This window comes from Telmatherina bonti (genome assembly GCF_933228915.1).
Source record: "Telmatherina bonti genome assembly, chromosome: 18".
Taxonomy (NCBI): domain Eukaryota; kingdom Metazoa; phylum Chordata; class Actinopteri; order Atheriniformes; family Telmatherinidae; genus Telmatherina; species Telmatherina bonti.
Window position 1 is genome coordinate 18,032,436 of NC_136616.1, and position 24,658 is coordinate 18,057,093.

At 37.0% G+C, this 24,658-nt stretch overlaps 1 protein-coding gene across 3 annotated transcripts in view; it reads right to left on the minus strand.

The window, feature by feature from the left end:
- Positions 1–4,726: 4,726 nt before the first annotated feature.
- adisspb (adipose secreted signaling protein b) overlaps positions 4,727–24,658 on the minus strand; it is a 38,596-nt gene continuing 18,664 nt past the window's right edge. For 2 of the 3 annotated variants that reach the window (XM_079257664.1, XM_079257665.1), the window contains exons 4-6: positions 14,508–14,646; positions 13,236–13,361; positions 4,727–6,945 (exon numbers count right to left, since the gene is read on the minus strand). In XM_079257664.1, the coding sequence (XP_079113790.1) occupies positions 6,845–6,945; positions 13,236–13,361; positions 14,508–14,646 (366 nt within the window). In that variant the 3' untranslated portion in view covers positions 4,727–6,844. The remainder of the gene's footprint in view (positions 6,946–13,235; positions 13,362–14,507; positions 14,647–24,658) is intronic. The other variant, XM_079257666.1, reaches the window with a different exon arrangement.

Here is a 24,658-nt window from a genome sequence, read left to right on the forward strand (position 1 = left end):
GCTGTTATTTAGTCCACTCTGTTCTTCATACATATCCTCATTACTTGTCGTATGGGATGGGATTTTACGCTTTAATCATACAAAATCACACTCTCAAATGATCCACTGACACATAACAGCCATTTGCAAGCTCTGTGATAAAAGGCAGACTAATTGAGGTGACTATTTGTTTTCCATTGAAGGTAAAACAGTTCACTCACAGTCATTCACTGTATATGCAGAGCAAATCTCTATCATACACCAGTCTATTTTCCAGCCAGCTTGATGCTGATGGTGCAGCCATGTCCTTTGTTGTGATTGTGAGATAATTTCAGATGTAGGGGCAACTGAAACACAGACTGGAATTTTCTCTTTACAGGTGAAAACATCTCTGAAAACACAGTAGAAAGAAGGCTTTCTGAGCAGGATTATATAATTATAGTTTTGCTATGTGTGTTTTTTCTTTATTTTTCTTATCTGAGGCCGTAATTACTGCACACAGCTACGGGTCGTTACTCCTTTCAGCTGGCCTAATCTCACAGAGGATGAATAGAAACTGTCAATCAGATGCTGCACTCAGCAGCGAGACAAGAGGGGACTGATTGCTGCTGCTGCTGCACAGCAACACACACACACACACTTTTTCTTCCTCTTTTTCTCAAGTATGTTCACCCTCTTTGCTTTCACAGATTCACAAATCCTTTAAAAACATATTTTTTGCCTTTATAATGTCAGATAGATAGATAGATAGATAGATAGATAGATAGATAGATAGATAGATAGATAGATAGATAGATAGATAGATAGATAGATAGATAGATAGATAGATAGTTTTATCTATCTATAGATAAACCCTATCTTTATTTTCTTTATTTATCTTTATAGATTTATCTTTATAGATAGATAGATAATAGATAGATAGATAGATAGATAGATAGATAGATAGATAGATAGATAGATAGATAGATAGATAGATAGATAGATAGATAGATAGATAGATAGATAGATAGATAGTTTTATCTATCTATAGATAAACCCTATCTTTATTTTCTTTATTTATCTTTATAGATTTATCTTTATAGATAGATAGATAATAGATAGATAGATAGATAGATAGATAGATAGATAGATAGATAGATAGATAGATAGATAGATAGATAGATAGATAGATAGATAGATAGATAGATAGATAGATAGGGTTTTTTCTATCTATTATCGATCTATCTATAAAGATAAATCTATAAAGATAAATAAAGAAAATAAAGATAGGGTTTATCTATAGATAGATAAAACTATCTATCTATCTATCTATCTATCTATCTATCACAGCCCATTATATTAAATAGGATTAATGCAACATTTACACGTCTACTGTAGCTGTTTTTAACTGTACATTATTATAATAAAATGTCATCATAGACCCAAAAGCTTCTTGCTTCTATGTCTTGGTCTTTATCCTCTCTGAGTTATAATGCAGTTGCACAGACTGTGTTTACCTGATCTGAATTATCTGAACTTCAAATCCAATTTTACTGAACTAATAACTGCTCCAGTCAAAGTCCCAGTTCCACGAAATAGCTGCAGATAAAGGAGCATATCGCGTGTGTCGTGTCACATGACACTGCAGCCTCCAGCCACGCAGCTCAACTCACTGAGTCTGTACGTGCCCACGGGCCAAAAAAGGAAAAACTATATTTGCACCACGCACAGACTGCCTCATGTACGACCTCCCACACCCCCCCTCCACCACTCCTCACCCCCCCTCCCCGGTGCATACGGCTGGGGTTGCAGCCTCGTGGAGATGAATCAGATCAATCAGATCTATCAGCAGAGATAACTGTAATCCCGGAGGTCAGAGCCAGGGCACCGGGCCACGCAGAGTTCACACATCCCACACGAGCTCCAGACAAATCTGTGCAGGAATGGCAAACATTTTAGCCACGTGTGCAGGAGTTAAAGATTTAATAATTTTGACTTCGTTTGTCAAACAGGCGGTTTGAAGTGTTTACACCACAGGTTACACGCAGGTTAGCTCCTCTTAATAAATCTGATTGACTCGATTTTTACAACAACACAGAGCTTTGACTGCAACAGGAGACTGGGGGGAAAAGCGTTTATTTCCTGGTGGCAGAGCAAGTTGGGTCAAAGTCGCGCTTTTTGTGAGAAATTTCTGATTATTAAGATAAAATGGGAGAACTGTGCAGCTCTGCGTGGACTCCACGGAGCGGCTGGTACTCAAGGGGATGCGGATTGTCAGATTCGTTGCACATGCTGCAGAAAAAAAGTGCAACAAAAGCTTGAAGGGATGACAAAATAAACTAACTCAGATGATGAATGTAGCCTATAAAGCATGCATGACGTTATCCTTACGTATAACTGCAAATAAATATAGCCTGACCATTATATACATACATATATATATATATATATATATATATATATATATATATATATATATATATATATATATATATATATATATATATATATATATATATATATATATATATATATATACGACCTGATGATTTAGAATATTTAGAGACAATATATATATATTAAAGAAAGGGACTTGACCTGGTAAAGGCTGAATTTTTGTTTTAAAAAAAATTATTCTAGCGTTTGTTTGTTTGACTTTTTCTGAGGGTGTTTGTTGTTGCCTTAAACTCCGTTTGTAGTGAGGAGAGTTTGACATGAGGAAAGATAAAAGAAAAAATGTCCATTTGCATGAAAAATACAAAAAAATGCACGAATGAAAATGGTAAAAAGGAAACAAAACTGAACGAAATGAAAGGACATAAAGTATATTCTTCTTTTAAAGACTTTTTTCTTGATTATTATCATTTTTTAAGAAAAAGTTATCAATATGTATAAGTATCTTGTCCTATAAAGAAGCTTAAATTTGTAATTTCTTCTCGGTGCTAAATATAAGAGCAAAGTCAAACATTAAGAATAAAAGAAAAGAAATTAACAGACTTTAAAAAATTATGCAAACTTACGTTTGATGTTTGCTTTTTTTAACATTAGACTTTTATTAAATATTAACCACAGAAGCTCTTATTTCCATCTGTAACCTGCCGCTTTGAGTTGAACTTTATTTGTTACCAAAACACATAAACAAGTAAATAATTCAGAGGCGATTTGTCTTGTTTTTCCCCACAAACAACTAATTTAAAACGTGTTTCTCTGTGCTTTCATTTATATGGAGCCAACAGCAGAACAGAAAGAAACAACTATCAGACATGTGACTTAATCCATGTTGATTTGTGTCGTTTTTATGTAAAAATGCTCTAAAACAGCGTTTCTCTGCAAACGGCGTTTTGTCCGCAGCTCAGAGGCGCAAACTGGAGTCCAGGCGCTCTTTATTGTCCTGTTCATGGACAATAACTTCTGCACACTGCGCAAAAAAAGTCTCTACTTTGGCATTTGTATTTACAAGCTAAATAGCAGAATAAAAATGAGTTTTTGCGGCTCTGAACCAAGCTGCTCAGAAAAGGAAAAGAAGAAAAGATTAAAGGACAACAAACAGCTTCTCTATCCGGATGCATGTGAGGATTTTTGGGTTCATGCAGCAGCAGCGGTTCTGTTCAGGACACAAACTCTTCCAGATCACTTCGCTTTGTTTCCACACACATTTTCTTTTTTTTCTTTCTCTGTCAAACGACTGATCATCTCTTCTTACCATCAGAAAATAAATGTAAGAAAGAAAAAAAGGAAAATAAAATATCAGTTTGGTGTCATATGAGAATATGTGAGCCTTAAATGCGTGTTAATTGTGTTTCAGTAGTAGAAGTTAGTGAAGGTAAGTTATATAATTGCTGGAAATGAGCCAGGGGGAAATAAAAGGAGAGAATTCATCAGGTTCACATCAAGCCTCTACTATAGTTTCCCTTTATTTTCTGCACTTTGACAGACATGAAGTCCTGTTTGTGTGAAGAAGAAATAAGTTCAGCGCATTGTCTCTAAATATTCTAAATCATCAGGTCATCAGATCGAAAGTTCAACTTTTTAGTTTAGTTAATTATAAGTAAAGGATTTCTTTATCCTCAGAGAAGAGCTGCCCAACCTGAAGAGCCAGTAGGTGGTGGGCTGAATGCCTACAGTGTTTGATAGCAGAAATGCTGCTGGAAAACTTTGCTTACAAACATATAAAACACAGCTGGATGTTTTTTTTTTTTTTTTTGTCCCACTCAAACTGTAAGAAACCTACATCTAAACAGACAAATAAAAATTAGAAATAAAACTGATTAAGTTGTAAAGTGAGGGTCAGATTAATCTCTGAAGATTAAACTTGCTGAAGAAAATAAAATTCTATTAATTTATTCAACAATTGGCTTTTTCTTGTATTCCAACTACAACTGAGGTTTTGAGATGTTTTGAAGTTACAAATTGGACAAAAAAAAAACAAGAGTAGATTTTTACTTCGGGGTCTAAATTTAACCTTAAATTTTGATATTTTTCTCTGAATCAACACAAGCACAACCTTCGCTGTGATCATGTGAAACAATCCACTAAAGATCGTGTAAATCTGCACTCTGGAAAGTTTATCACGAGAATGAGAAAAACCTTGCTTTAACATTTAAAACACAATCATAAAACTCAAGTTTCTCTCCCGATCTTTGATGGTTTTAAATACTTTCTGTAAAAGAGGGATTGGCCTCCTGTGGGACGTGTGGCTGTTGCAGCAGCGAAGATCGCCACCAAGTGCTTCTGCAATGCACCGACACATGAAACAGACACACAAAACTCAAACACTCACTTGTTTATTCAATTCTTAACATAAAAACAAAACCAAAAAAAAAAAAAAACACAAGTCACACATATTGGGAGCAGAAATTAACAAATTAACTGTTACATTCATGAAACACTAACCTATCAAGCTTATTCAGTATTTATACTAAGACGGGAGTTTGACCTATAATGCAAAAAAAAAAAGAGAAAACATTAATGAAATACATTTGATCTGTTCTACACCAACAGCTTGTCGTCTGAAATTAAGATAAAATACACAAAAACATCCTCTTTTAAGGCTGAATGCATTCAGTCACAACACACAAAATAACAAAGCATCGAAGCTGACCCACAAGAAGGAAATATTACATGCAAAGAAATGACATGGCAGTGCAGCCACTTCATGGCACTTAATCATTGAGCACAAGTATAACTGATCAGAGCAAACCGCAGACAAAGTGACATATCTGTCAGCGCTGATGTGTCTACGAGACAGTCAGTCAAACACACCTGTTTGAGACAAGCTGGGGGGGGATTTCACACTGGAAAGGCTACAAACAGGCATGCTTCCCTCTAAACTGTAAAGCCAACAATATCCATTTTCTTTTTCTTTTCTGATCCAAGAAACACTTCCATGTGCACGGTTCACTGCTCACTTGGCCTCAACGCGGATTGGACGTCTCTGATGTTTAAATGGTCAGTAAGGAGTGAAGTTAAAAGAGGGACTGGACGGCGGAAAGAAAGGCACTTGTGTCGCATGAGTGTTTCCGAAAGGCTTTACGAATTCAAACGAAGAGACAAATAATTTCCTAAACTTCCTCACCTGGCTAGATGTGGTTTAGAATAAGATATTAGGTGGCCAGAATATGAATACTTAATAACAAATAGTGGCCGATGGTGAGCCGATCGCTTGTTTGATTGATAAACGACTGAATAATTTGGTTTACACTCGATAAAACACAATTTTTCTAAGTGATTGTAAAAGAAACCCCAACAATGTGGCATTTCAGAGAAAAGTCAAATTCCTGAACACAAAGTTTGGTATTACTGCTTGAGAGTTTATAACAAAAGATGTCTTCTGTTCAATACCAGTAACACAATCACCGTCTTTGCAGTGTATTTATGATTTCATTTCCTTATTTGGTTGTAAAAAAAAGAATCTGATCTTAAAGCCTGGGAGTAAAAAAATACAAGATATAGATTACTAAAAATATCCTTCAGAATATGGCCTCGACATCACTATGATACATAAGATCACACAATGAGACCCTACAATATGTCAACAGATTAGTGTCATATTCCCAAAGTATTGAGGCTTCTTTTCCCCCCCATCTTCCACATCTGTAGCTGCAAATAAAAACAAGCTGTTCATTTAGCTGAAACCTGGGACATGAAATAAAGCTGTAGGCAGTACTACTATGGGCTGACTTACTGCTCCTGAAATGTGTCTGATTTCTAAGACTAAAGCTATAAATTGCTCAAGAGGGTCAAGCTGGAAAAAGCAGTTTGGGAAGTCTTATAAGAGACAGGAGCAGCGTTACCTCCAGTAGTCTAAAAGGGACATTGCAATATCAGTGTTTGTACTCAGTTCATGGGAATTTCCGTGAATTCAGTAGATTTCTTTCTTTCTTCAGGCGAAAGATTTTTATTCATATACAAGAGCCCTTGTGTACCCTAATCCTATAAATCCAAGTGAGGAGAGAAGCTAAACATGCAGTCAGAGCTGATGCTGGGCTGATTGGCGGAGCTCTGCTGCCCTCTAGTGGTGAAGTCAGGAAAACACAAGTGGGCAGGAAGGTTGAAAAGAAGCTTCCAGTGATCAGAGGTTCACTGTGATGGTACTGATGCTGAAACAAGCCACAGCAAAGGAATGATTTTCATCTTAATGATCAGAGGATGAAGCGTTGAATCCGTTTCACTGAGAGCTGAAGCAGGTGTGACTCAAACTGCTGGCTGAGCTGCTTCAGCGCACTAATCCTTTGTATGTCAACAACATATCAGTGTAATAACATCGTTCTTTTTCCTGTATGAGAAAACGACTGATGTGTGCATTCTGGTAGCCGTATGCCTCGGACACGGCAGTGTTTGTGGATGTGTTTACTACATGTGTGACATAAAAACGGAGGCTTGAGATTTAGTCGAATCCTTGCCAGTCACTCTGCTCGGAGTCGTACTCCAGCTCCATGCCGATACAGTGAACTCCGTCCAGCAGCATCGGCGTACCGTGGTGACGATCTGGATGAGACACAGAGTAAGAGGTTGTTGTGATTTTGCAGTGTACAGTTTTAACTGTGCATTTTAGATACACGTATCATTACAGTCAGCGGTATTACAAAGAACTTAATTATGAGCGCTCCCTCTGTATTTACGTGTATCAGAGCCGACCAATCTTGTGAGTCATTTTCCAAACAATCTAATCTCTCCGATGCAGAGACAGATACCAGGAAATTGTATCCTTATGTCAATTAAAAATTGATAAGCTATTATTTTTTTAAATTTTTAAATTTTATTTATTTCTTTTTAAAATGGCTATGTACAACATTCATGAGTCGCTCTTTACTGTTGTAGAATAAAATAAATAAGCTATAGAAGATGTGAATAAGAACAAGACACTAAAAACCACTCAGAGGGGAGTCATGTGAGGAGTAATTTCTTCACCTTTAACAAAAAGAAAACGGGGGAGGGGGGGTACATGCTACATCAGACAGTTTGTCTCTACATTTTCCACACATCGCGAAATCGAGGCTACAAACATGTGGCAACAAAAAAAACAGCTGATGCAAAGTGATGCAGAGGTGGTGTACAATTCCACGACAAACGTCTTGTTCTGACTGCTGTAAACTTTTACATTTTTTGTTGTTGTCAGCTTTACCCTCTAAAGGACACCTTCTGAACCCAGATTGTCTAAATGGAGAGATGGGTAACTCACTAAGAAGTACTTTATAAAAAACCACACTAAAAAAAATAAATAAAACCCACACAAACAAAAGACAAACATCACACCAGTTTCTTGTCAAATCTTGACGGATGAATGTTTTTTTTTGTACAAATTCTATGAGATTTCCTCACAATGGATGACACCATGTTGCATCAGTTTGCTGGTTTATAAGTTACAGAACTGATGTTTGTACACAAAAAAAAAAAAATAGAGAAATGAAAAAAGAAAAAAAATTACAGAAACATTTTAATATGGAACAGAAGATTAAGTTAATGATTCCTAGAAGTCCGCTAAAGCTGGGGTAGGTCATGTTGGGGAGCTAGCAAGATGTGGCGCCCTGTCTTGGCTCCTCCCCCTCTGGTTCTGCTCCTTGTGTGATCCGAGGCTTTTTTATTCGCAGCTTTTTCACCAACGATTTTCTTTCTCGGCTGTTTAGCAGGAGGAGACAAATAAGCCGAGCCGGGTCGGGGAAATCCTTCCTGCATTTTCTCAACCATGTTTGCCTTCAGAGTTTCTTCTTCGCTACTTTGTATTTTCATCCAAACACGCTGTTTATATGCAGGTGTAGATATCAGGTATGCGCAGCGGGAGGGGGAGGAGGGGAGCCGGGAGAAGAATCTTAGAAAATTTAAGAAATAAACAACTCCATTTTGGTCCAAACGTTTGGATTGGTCAGAGTTTTTACAGATTTACAGTAAACTGTGTGGTCTAACTATATTTCTTATTGTTCAGGATTACAAAACATACAGACTACTATCAGGATGAGGAACCACTTCAACCAGAGTAAAAAATAAAAAAAAAAAGTCTCAGAGCAAGATAACCTCCCCCAGCTTTAAGTGAAAAACACTAAAACAAGGAGAAGACACGTTTTCATTAATGCAGTAATTATTCTGCTGATTTGGACAACTTTAGATCCAACAGCAGTCAGTTTAAAGGCGACCTGAACCCCACTGCAAGTTAAAGCACTACAAAGCTTTCTGAGATGTCTCGTTCGCACATTCCAGGTGTAATCACATTATCAATCCATAGGGTTTAATATGATGTCGGCCCCCCATTTTGAAGTTTTAACAGGTTTCTAGGGAAACTTTCCACAAAGTTTAGAAGTGTGTTTATGGGACCATTCTTTCAGAAGGAAATTTGTGAGGTCAGACATTGAAGAAGACCTGGCATGGAGTCTCTATCGTTAATGTATCCTGTGTTGTATCCTGTTGAGGTCTGGATACAACACCTGGGATTGTCCAAAATCTTTAAAGTATACTGACTCAAATCAAATCAAAGACACTTTTTTCATTCCGGAGGGGAAATTCAAGGTTCAAGCCAGCTCGTCCAAGGTTTGACATACAGACTTGTAATATTAATGACAAAAAGAAGAATACAGAACCAAGCTGAAGCTTAGGCCCTGCAGTCAGTTTAAGCATTCAGAGTTCCTTTTACTGGAACTAAGGGTGTATTCACATCAGCTTAGTCCGCTAGATTCGGTTCAACTGGAGACTCTGCTCAGTTGTAGGGGTGTATCCATGTGGACCAAGGTTGCGTTCACGATGCACTTTAGCCAAACGAGCCAAACCACAACAATAATATATCCCCATTCCCATTGAAGGTGGCGCTACACTAGTATTTAGCCTATATAAATTTAAAAAAAAATTTTGTTTTGTTTAAACCCAAACCAGAGCCTGTGATATTTTACTGGTGTGGTGCTGCCCCCTGCTGGTGGCCACTTGTGACATTTTGTTCAATTTAGTTTTTCCAAGTAGATTGTTTACATGAAGAGACAATAAATATATATGAGATCACAATAATTTTAAGCTTTCTTTTGGAAAATGCATTATTTTGCTTAATAGTATATATACATGCTGATGCAGTTATCCCAGTAATAAAGTTGCTGTTTTATAATGTGTGTATTTTACTGTCTTCTGCTGATCCCACACAAGCCAAGTTTATTTGTACGGCACCTTTTTTTGTTTTAAAAAAAACCAACAACAAACATTTAAAGTGTTTTTATGAAAAAAAAAAAAAAAAAACCAACAACAAAAAAACCCAACACACTACAGTTGTAAATAAAAGATGGCACAAATAGAAAAAAAAAAATCACAAAATCATGAATTAAAATAATTAAAAGCAGGATCAGTTCAAAGTTGCTGTGCAGATTTCATGCGTAGGACAATTGCAACTTCATTCTTTCTCAGCACAAGTAAATCAGATTCTTGGCATTTGTGTCAGCATATGGAGAATTAGGCAAAGGGGGGGGGGGGGGGGGGGGTGTACGTGGGTTTCCCATCTGTGCTTGTGTAAGTACATCAAATACTGTGTGTGTTTCCTTGTTCATGCATAGAGAATGAATGGTGGCTGTTGTTAAGTGTTTTTTTGACTCACAAAGCGAGGCCTGAGCATCTGTCCAGATGTCGGTGTAATTGAGGCCTGGATGAAAACTAGATCAATGGATTAAGCGAGACCTTTACCTCTGCTGCTCCACTGCTATTAGATAAGAGCCTGAATGAGAAAGAACAGTATACTGCTCTTAAGTCTTTGGTATCCTTTTTTTCTTTTTAACCTCCATTGCAAATTGTTGCTTTAGTAGTTAGTTTAAATTGTTCAAAGTGTATCTGCGGTTTCGCTGCAGGAAGTTGTGAAAGCTGTGTGCAAAGCTGTGATTGTATGAGTTGTTTAGTGATGTTATTAACATGTTATTAAAAGTATTAAGCATTAAATTTTAAATAAACACATAACTAACCTGCATAACTGAATACTGGTACGAAAAATAAATTTTTGCAAGGAGAAAAAGTGAAAAGTATGTTGCATTGGCCGGGAATCGAACCCGGGCCTCCCGCGTGGCAGGCGAGAATTCTACCACTGAACCACCAATGCTTGATACAATGTACAATTCTGTGTAATTTTTTTTCATTCTTCCAGCTCAATTGTTTAGCTAAACGCCCCTAAACCGTTTCCCATTCATTCTCTATGGTAGTCCTAAACCACTACGGATGCAATACATTTTTGGCCACTACGAAGGTGTGGCGCTATTTCTCTTTTTCTATTTCCCTCGGGAGAAAGTTTAGTTCTTGCGGCTTCCTCGACAGAGCGGCAGTCGACGGCGAGAAATAGATTTTGTGGCGGACATTTTAAATGGTGTTTCCCTGGTGTTGCAGGGAAATATATATACTGCCCCGCCAAAGTGCACACCTTGTATCGTGGCCAGGGCATGGAGACTGAAATGACTTGGAAAGACTTCCAGAAGTCTCCATTTTATGACCTTGAGAAAAAGAGATGGTCAGAGGAAAGGAAATAATCTAATTGTATATATTTTATTCTCATTGAAATGTTTTCTGCTCATGTAAAACGTTTTATGTGGTATGATACACTTATTTTATCATAAACAAATTCTCATATTTTACAAACATGTTTAGATATATAGAGTTGTCTGTACATACGCTTTCTTGTAAAACCATTTGCTTCGTTCATTATTCAATAATAGTCATTGTAAATATCTGTAAATGTTTTTTTTACTGTAAAGTTATGTTTATACACATTTATTTTATTATTTCAAATATATGTTGATATTTATATATTCATTTTTGTAACCTCTTTACAACTTTTCTCACTCATTCATTATCACTTGCTCTTACACACACACACACACACACACATGCACACACACACACACAAACTCTGCCCCTTACACACACTGTTATTCACTGTAAAGTATTGTATTATACTTATAATTAATATTTTGGAGCCATATGTTTTCCCTAATTATTTGTGTGATGTTTACATTACTTTGTTCATACTCAGTTAGCACAAAGTCCTCCACACAGGAAACTGCTGATGTGCACAGAATTTCACTGATAAATAAAAACAACTTTGTGAAAGTACTTTGTGGTAGGAAAGTTTTTTTCAATACAGTTATATGTCCACCGACATTAAGTGGTAATACAATATAGAGTTTCATACAATAATAAATAAAATTATATCAGATCATTTATTTCAAACATGTCATAAATATTCAAACCAATAATTCCACCACAGACGTACATGAAAAAAAAACCAAAGTTAACAATTACATTTTAAATTTTTATATACAAAAGGAAGTGGTAGGAAGTACAAATTTATTTTGTCCTAACTCTTCTTAGAAATATTAATCATGTAACTTAATAATGATGATAGCACAAATAATATTAAAAATAATAGTGCCTACTTCTACAAGCAAGGAAACTCTATATACATATACATACATATAATTTTTCATGTGTGTACATATATGAACAGTACCACTAATACCACCATTATCAATCTGATGTTCATACTGAACCCTTAAGATGACCTCCACTCTTAAATGTCCGATTTGACATGCTTCAAAAGGGATTCGAACTCGTGACCTTGAGGTTACTGGTGTTGCTGGCGTTGCTAGTGCTTTGAGGATATTAATTATTCATGAGCAAGACAACCTCGCCTGCCTATTGGCTCGTTCATTCGCGCCAACTATACGCGGCTGGCCAAATGCCAAGAATCTGATATACTTGTTCTAAAAAAGAACGGTGTTGCAATTGTCCTACGCGTGAAATCTGTACAGCAACTTTTAACTGATCCTGCTTTTAATTATTTCAATTTATTTTAGGTTGTGTTGATTTTTGCTATTTGTGCTGTCATTTCTTTACAACAACTGTAGTGCTTTTTGGTGAAAAGCACTTTGAACTGTATTTAAAAAAAAAAAAAAAAAAAAAAAAAAAAAGTGCCATACAAATAAACTTGACTTGAAACAACCACATTATAAAACAGCAACTTCATTACTGGGCTAACTGCATCTGCAGGTATACACGGTATTAAGCAATTCATGTATTTTTTCTTTTTAAAAAAAAAAAAAGAAAAAAAAAAAGCTTGCAATCTCTCATAAATATTTATTGTTTCTTCATGTAAACAAACTGGATTGAATAAAATGTCACAAAAGGCCGCCAGCAGGGGGCAGCAGCACACCAGTAAAACATTGCAAGCTCTGGTTTGGATTTAAAAACCTGTACTGGCAGAAATAAAAAAAATAAAATAAAAAAAACTTATATTTAATTTATCAAGGCTTTGTTTGCTAAATGATGTGACTTGAAAAAAAACTGTTGACATAAAAACAGTGTTGACGGAACAGCTTGATCATTTAACATCTAAGACATTATTCATAAAACTATGAATAATGTCTTAGATTTATCCAAAAATACTAAGATATGGCAATATTCTGAATAATAAAATGTCACAAGGTTGCATTTTGATGGCTAAATGAAGAATAAATCAAATGATACTTCAATATTAATCAGCTAATCTTTTTTTAAAAGAAAATAACGTGATGAAATGTTTGGGATTTAAAAAACCTATATGACAAGAGCAATAGTTTAAAAACATCACATTCATTTCTAGAAAACTACAAGTTGTTTGTGTTTTTTCTTGAAACAAGTCAAAGGCTTATTATGGACTAAATGATGTTTCTCAATCCACCAGCTGTATAAAAAAAGATAATCTACAGGCTAGCGTGATGCAATATTAACAGTTTATGTAAGCCGCCAGAAAACTGAGATTATCATCCTTTTATGAGTTAAAACAACCTCACCCATGACTCTGGCATGAACTTTGACTCTGACACAGACGTCCTCATTGGTTTCACTCAGCAGCAGCACCTCCTCACACAGAACTCCCTCCTGCAGGGCAATGTACTCACACTTTATCTTCAGGCCTCCTGGAAACACACAGAAACATACAAAGAAGAGCGATTTGGTTTCCTCTTTTCTGCCAAGTTTCACTAAGCACACAATTGTTCTTTGTCTCTCTGCATGAGTTGTTGCTTTTTAATGTGGGACAAAATGTATCGGGCAAACAATGAGGCGGCCGAGCGAGCAAAATGTCAACACAGCTGACTCGCAAGTAAACAGTGATGAACTGATCATACATAGTCGTACACCTGTTAACATCAGCTGAGTCTGACAGTCATATAAAAGGGTGTGACTGCGAGCTCAAAGTAAAGGTCAGTAACCTCCTTTGGTTACAGCCATGTAGTGGGCATGACTCCCAGACACATTGAAGGATCACCTTTAGCCCATTTCAGCAGCTTTAGTGGTTACACTTACACATGCAAGTTTGTATTTGCAAACCTAGAAGCACTTCTTTAACCCACAGTTAATGTTAGATGTTTAGGATTAACCACCTGCAAGGGGTGCACACTGATATTACTTCAAAACAAAACGTACAAACTATTCAGAGATTAACAACACTGACAAAATCTTAAATGAGTTTTGCTGCAGTCCTCAATGCTGCAACAACTCAAAGCAGGTCTGGTGGGAAGATCTATTACAATAACATTTGTAATGTTATGTTGTACTTCAAGGAAGTTTGATAAATACTAAGACAATTTCATTCATTGATATGGGTTAGGGTTAAATAATACCTAAGTGATATTTAGATTATAAAAAATAAAACAACACACACACACACACACACACACACACATTATATATATATATATATATATATATATATACATATATATATATATATATATACACATATATATATATATATATATATATATATATATATATACACACATATATATATATATATATATACACATATATATATATATATATATATATATATATATACATATATATGTATATATATATATATATATATATAACTAATATTGAAACAAATTTCATCCTTAAAAAATCATTAATCAGACTTGCAGCACATTCAGAGTCATGTGAAGCATTGTTAAGACAGTAACAATAATTTAACTTCATGCTTTTACTGATTGTTTACCAGTCGTCTGCAAGATGCTGGCTGATCATGACGTAAACTCTCTCTCACTTGCTCATGAACTCACCCTCTGGTGCCGGTGTGACGTCAGTAATCCGGAGGTGTGGGCTGGGAACTGGTGCTGGACACACGTCTCTACCCAGACCTGAGATCTCTGGCAGGGTAAACACTATTTCGTAGCGGTGCTGTGTCTTCAGAAAGCCGACCTAAGACAGGGAGAAATATTCAAATGGTCAAAGGGAAAAGATAAAAAGCTAAAGGTCTAGCAATAAAGAGAACAAACACTATGCTAATATTCACCCTCCCGTTTCCACATTGTACTGCAGGGACAGATGAGTGGGTTGGTTTAGGCTTGCTGTATGATGCAAGCCTAAACCAGTTTCTCACCATGAAGAATGATCTCTATGGTGGGCAACTGGTTTAGGCTTGCAGTATTTTCCTCGAGGGAGTCCTCCGTTCTAAACAATGACTTATTTCTCTGGTGAGTTTAAATCTTCCTTCACCTCTACATAAATTTCAATTTCAATCTGACAGGTAATAAAAGAAAAAATGTTCTGTATCGGACCAATTTTAAGATCCTTGAGTAATGTCAAACCCACGTTAATGAGCGGGAATTCCTCACACTGCCAAAAGAGCATCTGTGGATGTCCTGGAGTGTCTGGCTGGGGTGTTTGTGGGGTCTTGCTTCCCACAAATCCTACCTGAACCCATGAAATTTGTATCTGGAGAGGTGAATACAAACTCAGTCCATTCCTGACACAGATGAAGAAGATGGAGAAGTAGGAAGGCAACAGGTCCGAGTGGTCTCCAAAAAATGTTTAGGTACAGGGCAAGCGGCTAAATATCATGCAAGTGGTTTGAATTTGGATGCTCTAGCTGATATGTGTGCTAAGTTACAGTATTGAGGCTCACTCACAGCCCAAACATACATCCTGAGAAGTAAAGCACTAAACAATGTTTAAAAAAAAAAAAGTAGCAAATACTTCCAGTATCTGTCAGCTGACCTTTAACATGGCTGGGTTGTGTCCTACAATTGCAACGACATAAATATAGCAAACTTTTTTTTAATATTATTTTTCTAAAAGTAGTAATAAAAATAAAAAACATAAATAAAATACATTCTAAATTAAAGTAGTAAACAATGACGATGTGCGTGACGAGCCAAACAACCAGAAAATTGCACAAAGAGGAGTCATTTAAGCACAAAGAACCAGAACTGATGTTTAGCAGTGTAACAATGGACTGGCTCCTTTAAGAACGAGCTGTATTCGTTTTGTGTGTTACACCATCATGCAGCATCGCTGTTACTATAGCCGCAAGTCCTAATTATGTTAAATCTGCCCGCATGGACACTGACTACATTAAACAGTGCTCCACAGTTACTGATAAGCTCCTCTTTATCTGATGGTCTCTATTATTCTGGTTTTTCATATTAATTAGACGTGAACCCAGCCCATTTATCGGTCAGTCACAAGAGCAGAAATTAGTTTGTAGACTTAGACAGAACAACAAAGAAAATCTTTTTAGCTGTGGCTCTGGCAAGACCCTCTGAGTTCATAATGGGGAGGTTTTATGTGGTTGGCTCATTCATTTATATGAAGCAAAACAAATTAAAATAGAAAACAAAGCAACAGTTAGCTGCCCCCATGTTATGGACTGAGGAGGAAGGATAAGTTACCGGATAATATTAGCAAAGAGAAAAATTCATGAGGAGGAATCATCCCAGCAAGGAGCAAGGAAATCCTCACAGAGGACACAGGATAAAAAGACAGAGAGAGAGAGAGAGAGAGAGAGAGAGAGAGACAGTGGGGAGGTGCAGGCAATGAAAGATAACAAGTAAAGCCCCTCTGGCTAGCGCTGCAAACATCAGCTTCAGCCCCCCACAACCTCGGGTTACAGTAACAGGCAGAACAGAGGATCCAAACAGCATTAAGAGAACAGCAAGAGCGCCAAGAACCAAGAAATACTGCAGAGAAAAACTGTAACTTGTCTGATTGTATTCCCACACACAACGTGAACTAACCGTGAAATACTTAGATTATTACAATTTCATTTTCAAGAAACAAGAAACAGGTCTGAGAAATGACTGAGATCAGGAAAAAAACACTGGACTTCAAAGCGCTTTAAGTCTAACATCCATCATGGATGGCTGAGGGCATGTCTTGGTTTTTAGCCATGCTAAAAGTCAAAACAGGAGATAGCTCTTCATACTTGCAGCAAAAAATTTAAGTAAAACATGCACCAGTGTAACTAACTTCTGCAAGACTTTACTGAGGGAAGAAAATATGGCGCTGCTTCAAGTCCTAGTGGTCCAGGTTGATCAGTTTTTTGTCCAAACTTTTTACCAAATTCTTGCACATCTTCTGTGTGAGTTGCATCTCCCACCCAGAGTTGTACATTAATCCACACGTTTTAGATTTGGTTGCGTTTAACCACAGCGCTGTGCACTTAACCAACGATGTATTTTGTTTTGTAGTCCGCTTGAAACAGACCAGGACCCGCGTTTGTAGGTAGACTGAGTCTGCTTCTTTGATCTGAATCAGAATCAGTTTGCACGTTCACGTTTCCCCAAACAAAGCAGACTTTCTGAGCAAACAGACTTAGATTTCAATCAAACAATGCTCTTGTGAATGTGTCCTTATTTTGGTGATTAATCAACTGATCAGATCATATGTAAATTGTAGCTTATCTTGTAGAACCATCACTAGATTCCAGCTAAGTGTTTTTGTACCATCTAAAGCTAAAGACAACTAAAATGATTCAACAACTTAGAATGAATTTTGCAGCTTGTAGTAAAATAAGGAAAACAACACAGTGAGCTTAAGAAAACAAAAACTCGTAGTTTTTCTATATGTCGCAGCTACATTTTCAAGTCATGAATAGTGCTACAAAGTCAAATGAGGAAGGTACCTAAAACCAAAAATAAAGTGCCCACAAAAAATTAGTTTCAGCTCACTGCTCACTGCTATTAATGATAGCAGCAAACTAGCCAATTAGCTTACTGAGACAACAAGATCTCCGTTAGGCAGAAACTGCCTTCTTTTAAGATGCATTGTTGTTGTAGGCTAACTCTGTGGACGGTAAGTTCCACCTTGCAGATTTTTTTTATGCATGCTTCTCTTGATTTTTTATAATGCTATCAAACTCTCGAGCTCCATTGCCATATTGCTATGATGCTGTTTAGGGGTGCAAAAAAAAATAAATAAATAAAAAATAAAAAATCTGGATATTTTTGCTTCACAATTTTAAAATCGATTTTTTGTTTAAAAAAAAAATTGATTAGCTTTTTTTGATAAACAAAAATAATGCATTTTAAAATTTTTGTCATTTATATTGTTTTTATTGATCTTTTTACTTGTCTTCTTGGGCATTATAGCAGCAGAATGATGATCTGACTACTGTGTTGTTTTTTCCTAATTGAAATCAAGAAAAATAAAAATGTTTTATTTATTTATTTTGTTTTTTAATCTACAAAAATCATCAATATCAAAGAATTGTGAGAATGGCAATTTAAATAGAATCGGCACCCAAAAAAATCAGAATCGAATCGAAATTGGGACAAAAGCATATCGTCACAGCCCTAATGCTGTTGTTTTAGCACAACTTTTCCAGTGACTTCAGGGCTGACTCCGACTGTCACTACTGCATGTGTATCGAGGACAGAAAGGTAGACAAGGCAGCAGAAGGTACAAAAAAATTGTGCAAAAAAAATTGCATCTAATTAGTCAACGTAATCACGACTAATTGACTTATCTTGGCAACCCAAGTGGTTCTGCTTTTTGTGTCTGTACATTAAAAGCACATAACTTTAAGCAGGGATGAGGTTTTTTTTTGTTTTTTTTAAACATTTGGCTGATGGACCAGCAACACGCTATGGACTATAGAAGGGATGCAGATGGTATAGGCAAGCTGGCATGCTTGTGAAGCTCAGACAATATTTCCACACAATGCTCACAGCGATTTGCTTGGCCAGTGTCCTCTCTCTCCCCAACAAGATGGGGATTAACTGTTTATCTGCGTCTTCTGAACAGGACCAACAGAGACTTTGTACTGTCAGGAGCTCTTTGGATCACACAAAGAGCTGCATCTCTTGGGCTTTCTGCTGTTCTACATGGACTGCATTATGGAAGAGACAAGCAAAGGGTGGAAGAATATGCCTCTAACTTGGTGGACTGATGTCACATTCGTACATAAACATTGCAACCTGAACTTTGAGTTTCTTCTTCTGAACCTTAACGGTGTGTTCAGACCAAACGCGTCTTGAGCATCAAACAAAGCGTTGCCAGGCTACGTATCTTGCTACATTGCCAAAACAGTAACGTTTAGCTTTTTAGTAAGGATTTTTTTAATCCTAAATAATTCACGGAGTAATAGCAACAGTATATGGTGAAAATACAATAATGCCTCCAGAATGTGGGTGTTTCTTTTTCAATATACATACAGAGCTACCGACGGAGCAGCTCTTTGGTGGAGTTCGGTCCAGCTGAAATCAGTCAAAACTGGCAACTCTGACAGGGTCAGTTAGGGCCGTTACGACAGCAAAGTTTCTGCAAGCAGCCTGCAGCTCTTGTTTGTGGAGAGAACTGCACCGTTGAGGGTCATTATGACTTGTTTAGATAGCATTTTCAGAAAACCAGTGGCTGCTTCATGAGCCGCAAGTCAAGAGTCAGTGAGCCGCATGCGATAAAGAACACTGTCGTAGGGGGTCTCAGCCCCGTGTCTGGGTTCACCAGATAAATTGTAGGCGCACTCCAGGAGCCGCGTGCTGATCACTCTGATTGGTTGACGCCCTGCGTCAAGCGGCCAAAGCTCAGATTTTCCAACTCTGGCTTTTGACGCGAGTTACGTGCGTTCTGCGTGTCAAGCTTAAAAAACTTTTTAAATTTTCAGCGCGTGACTAGAAATACAATCTGCTAAGCCTGTAGTTAGGACTGCGAAGAAGTGGTCCTATGTAGGCAAATAGGAACCTTAGGACTATTTTGACACCTGTGACCGGAGTGTGTTTGAAGATGAACTTGCATTTACTGACGTCATGCATTAGCTTCTGTAAGGACGCACGTGCGCCAACCAAGGTAATTTTGTTCATATAATAACAATGAACTTTGGTTCACTCCAAAACTTAAGACGCCGTTGTTAAGCCAAGGAGGATGTTACAGGAGTAGAGACACAGACCTGTACCGACACGCCTTTAACGGAGATCAGAGTGGCCAAGAGGTGCTACTTTGAAAAGCTGAGGAACCAGTTTTCAGCTAACGACCCAACAACTGTGCAGAAAGGCGTGGGGGAGATCACCAACTACAAGAGACGCCCTGCCCCCACTGCTGAGGTCAACAAAACCCTGGCTTACAACCTCAATAGCCTCTACTGCAGATTTAAGAACACTTAAACAAGTGTCTGCTAATTTATAACTTTGTATTAATTTTATTCCTTTATTTTAGGTTTACTTATCTTGCAGTTTCAACTAGAATGGCAGCATCTATCAGCAAAACATTCCTTGTATCTGTTCAATGTGTTTATATTTAGCAAAAAAAAAAAAAGATTTTAGCTTTGCTCTCCATTACCACTTGAGAAGAATACATTTAAATGCTGCCCTGTAGTCAACATGCAGTGAGAATGGCTTAAATTTTGAGTCATGTTCTTTTTGTGACTGTCACTACAAACACCACTTTTCATTAATGACTAACACAGTCCTAACCATTAATTGACAGCTTTTTAAGTTAATTTCTAATGTGTTTAGCTAATTCACAAAAAATGAAATGACAGCAATCTTACTGGGAATTTAGCTGTATCAAGTAACTTTACAGATTTATCTTATAAGAACCCAGAGGGACATGTGTGATACATATAGTTACTGAGACATTTGGCATCACCTTATGGTCATAATTTTGCTCAAAATCTTGCAGAACACAGTCAGATTTTTGTCTTTTACTCCTTTTTTGTACACCAGAAAGCAGAGGATTACACAATAAAAATTTCATTATGTTACATGGTAATAAATGATAAATATCCCTAAAAAAATGTTGAAACTTTTTTATTTCTGCATTTTATTAAGAGGACAAATAAAGACCCGATATCCACAAAACTGGATATCTGACCATTTTTCACACAGCTGCTGTGTGTTGTGGTGGCACCTGCCTCCTCCCGCCCTGCTGATAGGCTATGTGGTTATGGCTATGACGCAAATCTTCCTTGACAGAAATGTTGAAATTTAATATTTATTCTACACATTTTTACAGCATTGGAAAATGTTAAGAATGTTTGTGTCATGTTTGTCCTCCTACAGAACCAGATCAAAACAAAAATATATATCTTTTCCATTTTTTTTTTTAAACACATTTTTGAAAAAGCTCCAGGGAGCCACTAGGGCAGTGCTAAAGAGCCGCATGCGGCTCTAGGGCCGACCCCTGAACTAACCTAATCTAACACACACACTGGGTGGGAGGAAGCCGGAGGACCTGGAAAGAAACCAGTGTTACATGGGGAAAAGATGTAAACTCCTCCAGCAAAGGGCACTGTTCAAACCTCCCCGCAGCTCGAACCAAAAACCTTCCTGCTGTGAGGCTGCAGTGCTAACCACTACACTACCATGCAGTACTTTGAGTAATATGGTACGGCAATATGTAATATATCAAGATATATAATAATATAATATATGATGCTATGGTACAGTAATGGGCTGCACGGTGGTACAGTGGTTACCACTGTGGCCTCACAGCAAGAGGGTCACTGGTTCGATCCTCAGCTGGGGCGAGGATAGTAGCCTTTCTGTATGGAGTCTGTATGTTCTCCCCGTTTGTGCGTGGGTTCTCTCCGGCTTCCTCCCACCATCCAAAGATTAATTTGTTACTCAAAATTGCCCCTAGGTGCCCCTAGTGTGAGGGTGTACCTGTTGCTCAAAGCCAGCTGGGTTAACCCTAACCCTAACCCTCCAGCTTCCCCGCAACCCTGAATTGGATTAAGCGGTTCAGAAAATGAATGAATGAATGGTACGGTAATATATAATATAATAAAATATGTAATAATATAATAATATGGTACGGTAATATATAATATAGTAAAATATATAATAATATAATATATAATAATATGGTACAGTAATATGCAATATAATAAAATATATAATAATATGGTACGGTAATATAAAATATGGTACAGTTTGATGCTCCAAGCCAAAGAGTTGTTGGCCGAATGAACAGTCTTTTAAGGCACATTGGTCCCCATAACAGCAAATATAGTCAACATGAAATAACTATTACTACAAGTCAAAAGGAGTCGATTTGTTAGAAAAGTGTTAAAATGCTATAATTGACATGTACAAACTGTGACCTTCTGACACTGAAAGTCAGAGCAGGAACAGGGCAGATTTCTCAAAAGGGTACATTATTAATGTGTTAGAAAAAGTAATGCCATTGATCTATGTGATAGTAATTAAAAGCCTTCAATCCAAACAAAAAAGGATTATTTCATAGAAGTGTAAAAGAAAAAAAAGGGCTTCACAAAGGTGAATATAAATAAAACCTGGAAAATTATTTCAGGGTAATCCAATAAACTGGGTGGAGGCATTAAAACATGTTCCAAAATGATGGCCTGAATAAAAAAACCAATGCAGCTATCAATAGTCATGCCACGAGCGAATCTGATTCACCGATTCATGTGCAAGTGAAACATTAAATGTCAATGTTCTCCTGTGACATTAAAACACACTTTTAGTCATTTGCATCAAATGCAGCTGCACTTCCTTGTAGCAAGATACGTAGCATATTGCTTCCAATATTTTTATGGATAAAAAGGGTGTAATCGGATGTATTAATTAATTAATACGTATTAATTCTAAGAGGAAAAACATAAATATCAAAGGCAATAAAGGACCTAAAAAGTTAAACAAACACCCCAATCCTTGAGAAAAATAAACTATACCATAGAAGCAGGATTGTTAGTGATTGGCTATGGTTTCATGATGTTTTTTAATTCGGAATCAATAATTTAGAATTAAATAACTCCAAATTAACAGTATTCTCCAACAAGTTTACATGAAAGTAGTAATTCCAAATGGAGGTTTGCATTAAACACGTCCTCACTTAGTCCCTCTTTAGAGCGGTGGACTGGGAAGAGTTCTGACTGGACAGAGGGTGCACATGACGCATGACGTATACCAGAAATAAAGTTCGTTTCATGCTTCTCGTCTTTTCGGCCGTAACTTGTAAAAACTACATAATAAGTCCCAGTTTCGCTGCTATTTTGATTATAATTTTCAAGTACCAGCTCAACACTAGCATACTAATTCACTTTTTGCAGTAACTGAGACGGAGAAAGATAATAGACTCATGAAGACAAGAGGCAAAACAACGGGCATCATCGGGACGGGACAAGGTAACAAGCATGCGCAGAATGACCGGAATTAGCTTAGAGTGGAATTAAGGTTTACATGATAGAGGAATTAAACAGTGTCGAATTAAAATGAGAATAAACCAGTGACTTACATTGGAATTGTTTTATTCCGAATAGACTTTTGCATTATGAATTAGGTGTTTATATGGTCGTTTTTCATCAGTTTAAAGCGAAATTAAATTTTATTCGGAATTAAAGAGGAATTAAAACTCCCATGTAAACATAGCAATTGTCACAATCGTTCAGTCACAACCAAACGGCAACCTCCGGCGGTAAAAAGTAAAGCCTATGCAGAAGTGCATAGAACTGCAGTTCCCCCTTCATCCACTAGGGGCTGCAAAACAGAGTGAATCCCCATAGACTCCCATGTTAAAAAGGCCAACTTCACGGACGAAATAAACATGTTTACAGCCTGGTTCAAAAATCCATTTTTGGTTAATAGGTCAGGTTTACCTCCATGACAACTGTGGGGGGAGTGAATGTTTTTCTAACTCGCCCGTTTAAAAGTAATTTAATCTCGAAGTTCGGCATATTTAGGGGCGTGTCCTTTTGATTGACTGGTACCAATCTCCCGCTTCAAGTAAGAAGAACATAGAACAACGCGCTTTTTAGCCGGTTAACAACGTGACTTAGCTTTAGCCCGCTTACCGCCATTAGCTGGTTAGCTCCCGTTATCTCGGGGTTAGCTTGGTTAGCTTTTAGCTACAGAAAGCTCGGAGTTCGTTCGATGTCAATCATCCACCATGACGTTCATGGCCCGCCATTCTGCTCCACCTCTTTGCCCAGCTTTGTATTTTCCGGGCGAGACAACGCGCATGACGCTGCCAACATGGCGACGGTAGGAACCGCCCACCTAGCTTCATTTCAGCTCTTCATAAACCTATGGGTGACTTCACGGAGACTCCGTCCATCTCTTTATATACAGTCTATGGTCACAACCCATCAGTATCTGTGTAACTAAAATGAAATGGTCATTTTTGAAAGGTAAGTCATCAGTACATAACAACCACAGTCTACAGCATCCTTTTTTGCCTTAGTTTGGCTTCAGACTTGAGCACCCGATGTGTTTAGGAGCTGACAGCAGAGAACAGATGAGAGGTCTGATATCATTGTTCTGAGCCTTTATAACCAACATAGGAGATTAACAGTGATAAGAAGACTTTAATCTTCTCCTGGATGTATTACAGATAAGACCTGTTCTTTTTCCCAGAAACAAAGAGCTCCTCCAGACATCATTTCAACAAAAAAAAATAAATAAATAAATAAATTTAAAAAAAAAATAAATAAATAAATTGCAGACATAAATGATAAATTAATCATGATAAAAACGTAAGTGTGATTTAATCTGTATTTACCTCAATATGTTCAAATATGTTGATCTTGATACATAGTATAATTTGGGCGACCTTTGTTCAGCCTTTAATGAAATCTCATCGTGTGCTTAACATATTATGGATGACTTGTACTAACATCTAGTTTTCTGCTGAATGTAGCCTCGATGAAGCACACAAGGACAGCATGAAAATGCTACAGAACATTTCTTATCCATGGAAGCATGTAATGAAGCCAGATATCTGAGGTTAGGGGAAAAAGACTGATCACAATCTTGCAAATATAAGCCTTTCAATTTCTTCCTGTACAGTAGTGAAAATAACTTAAATTAAACCTTTAGTGTCAGATTGTTAAAAGATTGCAACATTATATACTGCATTTCTAGCAGTTACATATAAGATAAACACTAATTTAAATTAGATTAGATTTAAAGTAGATTAACTTGTACTTTTTCTTTTCTTTTTTTAACCTGTCCTGACAGCACAGTGATGGTCTCAC